Source organism: Tetrahymena thermophila (assembly GCF_000189635.1).
Source record: "Tetrahymena thermophila SB210 genomic scaffold scf_8254798, whole genome shotgun sequence".
NCBI classification, from domain to species: Eukaryota; Ciliophora; class Oligohymenophorea; order Hymenostomatida; family Tetrahymenidae; genus Tetrahymena; species Tetrahymena thermophila.
This window is the reverse complement of record NW_002476554.1, coordinates 835492-840062: the sequence shown is the minus strand read 5'-3', so window position 1 is coordinate 840062 and position 4571 is coordinate 835492. Positions and strand designations below refer to the sequence as shown.

The window sequence follows — 4571 nt, the reverse complement described above, 5'->3', positions numbered from 1 at the left end:
ATAAATGTAAATAAATTTATTTTATTTTATGTTTAATTAAACTAAATAATGTTTATTTATAATTAACAAATCTTTTTATTATTTGAATACAAAATAATTTATTTTAATAATTTTTAAACAAATTAGTTCTTGTTAATCTATTACATAATTCTACCTATATATTTAAATATTATTTTGATCAAAATTATAAAAAGTTTATTTTTCTTTTTTTTTCTAATCTATTAAATGAAATCAAATTTTATGTTTTTGTTTACTTATTCAGTTTAAGTTGAAATACTAAATTCAAATTTTAATTTTTAGTAATAATTATATGCTTAATGATAGTGATATCGAAAATTTTCATGCAGAACAATTATTATTAATTGTAGTATTACTTGATAATTTAAGTGTGTCCTATCATCAAATTTATTTTTTCATTACTCCGTAAGATTATGATAATTAAGAATATATTTCTAAAATATGTTCGGTAATGATCAATTGTAATAATTTAACATCAAAGATACTGTATTTATTTTTTATGTATTATATTTTGAAGAGTATATTTGTTTGTTATTGTTGTTACTAAACAAAATTAATTGATTAATTAATTAAAAAATTTGTTTAGCTTAAAAGAAAAGCAAATAAATTAATACATATAAACGTACTGATTATTTAAATAGGAATTCTAAATATTAACATTTTTAGCAGACAAATAAATTTAGCTTTTAAAGGCAGTTTAAACGATTAAGTTATTTTAAAATGATTGTAGATGACTATAATGAATTGTTATGCCTGATGTGTAATGAGTTATTTGATGACACGGGTGATAAATTGCCAAGAATGCTACCAGAATGCGGACATAGTGTGTGTTCATAATGCATTTAAGATAAATTGTCTGCTAATTAGCAGATTATTTGCCCTGAAGACTAGTAAAAAAATTAAATCAATAAAAAATAAAATAGCTATCCATTTTCTTGTTTAAAATTAGAGAACCTTAAAATAGAAATGAACTTATATAGTTTCCTAAGAATTTTTCGCTTATAAGAATGATTCAAAAGAAGAAAAAATTATAATCCTAAATGAAGCAATAGTAATTTAAATTTTAATATTTTTGAGGATAATTAGCTTATATTAGATTATCAATCATATATTTAATATTGCAAAACATCTTATAATAATAAAAAGGACAGGCTTAATGAGTTCAACAACAGTTCATACAGAAAACGATAGATATTCTGAGAATTTCACTCCAATTAAAACAATGACTAGCGAAGAAAGTGATAGGAATAGCAATGTACATATATCTTCATTTGATGATAAGTCTTGTTAAGATCACTTTAAAAAACTAGATATAGGTACTTCATTTTATTAATAAATATATATTATAGAATTTAAGTAGATAAAAGCAATTCTCAAGGCTGAACTTTAGCGATTATTAAGTTAGTTATTGATTGAAAATGCAATTTTATTTTAGGACCAAAAGCAAGCAATTTGAGCAAATGTTTTGAAAAAAATGAGACAATCATGTGATTTTTTTAATATAAAATTTATGAATAGTTTGTGTTGACTGCAGAATAAAAATTTGTGCGAGCTGTGCTCTTTTTGGCAGGCATAAAGGCCATTTAGTTAGGAGCGAAGAGGATGTTCTAAAGGAAATTAGTACAAGGGCAGAATATTTATTGTAAATGTTTGAAAATATTGAAAAAAAGCAATGCTATTTGACTGATGAAAATCACATTTAAACTGTGAAGGATTATTTGTAATCTAATTTAAAAAATGTTTTGCAAGAAATACAAATAAAATTTACAGTATATTGAAGTTCTAAGCATTAAGCAAAACTAATTTTATTTTCTAATGCCTACAGGAAATCGAGAACAAACTCTAGCAGAAAAAAGAAGAGTCGATCAAAGAAGTCAAAGAGAGGTTCTCTGAGATGGAAAAAAAGTGCTTACACTTCTTAACTGAAGCACCAAAAGATGCTATTGAAATGACAGAGAAATGGAAAGTAGAGTAATAAAATTTACAAATTTAAAAAACTTCTAAGAGCTAGTTTTTAATTTAGAATTTTGAATTTTTAAATTTTTACCTATCTCAATAAATAATTTAATTTATTTCATTTTGCAAAAAAAATGATTGACCTAATGAGTCAATTTGTATTTACTAATTTAACCTACTAAAACAAATTATTTAATTATAAAAATATTTTAATTTATTAATATACTATAAATAAATAGTGCCAAAAATAGGTTACTTGTTTTGTGTGAATAGAATAACACTGAAAACTATTCATTAGATCTTATGTTAGATCAGAGAATGGAAAATTAAAATGATATTATTAATCAAGGATAGGAGTTATTAAAGCTGATTGAATAAGCAAACTAAAATCTAGAAAAGTAGCTAGAAGAATTTTAATTTGAAACAGTTTATGTTGACTTTGCACATAACTATAGAACATTCTTTGACAAATTAATATCAGTCTCGTCAAGATAAGATAATGAACTCTCTAATCTATTACATACAAAAAAATTTTTATTTTAGTAAATTTAATAAAGTATTATTTATTAAATTTCATATTTACTTTTTTATAAAGAAAGCCGTTTTCTTAGTCAGAATTGTCTTTAGCAAGACAATCAATTGATGTCTTTAATGAAAAAATTGATAGAAAAGCCTCAGAGTAACTTAATTATTTATAATAAATTTGTATAATGCACTATCTTTATTTACCTACCCAAATATTTTCATATTATTTTTTAATTTCAAATTTTTATTAATTTATAAAATATCAAAAAAATTTGAAAGCTTTGTAGTTAAAATAAAAAAAAACTAAGGTGAATAATATTTAATAATATAAAATTTTTGTATCAATAAGTTAAATTATTTTATTTATTTAAAACTATCAGTAAAGAAAATGAATTTAAGCTAATTGATGGTGAATTACATAGAGTTTCAGTTGGTGGTGGAGATATATTAGATTCTCCATAAATCAAGGGGAAATAAAAAATAGGAAATGGAAATGGGAATGGAAACAATGGTAGTCTAAACGGTCATCATTATAGTAATCGAAGCCATGGTTAAAATCAAAATGGATAATCTGCTAATTAACAGCATACTAATGCTAGTTAGTTCCATTAACAAAATAACTAAAATGGATTACAAACTATTTCAAATAAAAAAACTCATAGTATATTTAATAATGATTTGTTAGATGACAATTTGCTACTTAACAATGATGATATCAATGAATAGTTTAATGATTCGGTTTTAATGATGACAAAATAAAGCTCTAAGTTTAATTCTCCTAACTTTTTTGTAAAATTTAATTTGTTATTTTATAAAACATTTATTTATTTATTTTTTGTCAGCTGCTGCATTTGAAATTTAGTTTTAACTTTATAAAAAGAAATAAATAAATAATTTATTATCCTAAAATTATTTTTTAAGAATAAAGTAAATGTGGAGGAGTTCATGGTAACAAGCAGTTTAGGTAAAAGCCATCTCAGCGAACCTCAACTTTTAGAAGGGATAGATTAAGAATTATTTGGAAAAAACATTGAACTACCTAACAATATAGATGTATAAATAAAAGACCACAATGATCTTCATCTAACTGGATCTGCTGCATAAAAATTAATTAATTAGGGAGAGTCAATTTTGAATAAAATATAAATTGATGCTTAGAAGGAAAGAAATAGCGATTAAAAGGCAAAGGGATTAAATGAAAAGTTTATTTCCATTTTAAATGAAGTCAATAAAGATACAATTGAATAAGCTGATTTCACTTATGCAGGTATTTATTTATTTATTTACTTACTTCCTAATTTTTGATATATATTTATGATAAAATTTGATTATAATTTTTAGATATGGGTGATGAAGGAATCTTAAAAATATGTGAGGCATTAAAGCAAAACTAACACCTCAAAAGCTTGAAATTATAAAGAAACAAGATTTCTGACAAAGGTGCTTAGTGCTTGATTTAAAATATAATAAAGAATTCAAGCAATATAGCTACTCTTTATTTATAGGATAACATGATTAGTGATAAATTTTTAGATTTCGTACATTAAAAATTCCAAAATGCTAACTCAAACCAAAAAAAGCTTGAAAATATATATTTAAAAAATAACTTATTAAATGTGAATAAAACTTAAAAAGTGATTGAAGAGTTAAAAAAACTTTCAATAAACATCTACATTTGACAAAACTAAACAACCTTAACACTTAAATTTATTTATTAACTATAATTGTAGCAATCAACCAACCAACCAATCAATAAATACTAATTATCTTATTAACCAAATTATGAAAACACCTAAAATAAATATAATAAAAATAAACAAATAATTATATAAAAACTAATTAAAAACCAGTAAATATTAATATTTTCGTATTTATATTTTTAATGTGTATAAATAACAATATTTCAATCATAACTTACCTCAAGTATACAGCTAAATGTATAGAAAATAGATTATAAATTATTAACATTAGATTAAATTAAAATGCATCATTCAATCTCAAAATTTAATTTCATAATTAAATTTCGACCCCCAAAATATTATTATTGCTCTCTCTCTTAGCAATCATAATAT

General features: G+C 22.4%; 1 protein-coding gene across 1 annotated transcript; it reads left to right on the top strand. All coding sequences in view use genetic code 6, as the record gives it.

The window, feature by feature from the left end:
• Positions 1 to 738: 738 nt before the first annotated feature.
• TTHERM_00185880 (B-box zinc finger protein) lies at positions 739 to 4178 on the top strand (the record flags this gene model as incomplete). Its single annotated transcript, XM_001008859.3, has 10 exons — positions 739 to 908; positions 968 to 1069; positions 1165 to 1334; positions 1537 to 1787; positions 1844 to 1989; positions 2214 to 2516; positions 2570 to 2653; positions 2880 to 3288; positions 3421 to 3766; positions 3841 to 4178. 10 exons carry the CDS (start codon positions 739 to 741, stop codon positions 4176 to 4178), a joined length of 2319 nt encoding a protein of 772 aa, XP_001008859.2.
• Between the last annotated feature and the right edge of the window lie 393 nt (positions 4179 to 4571).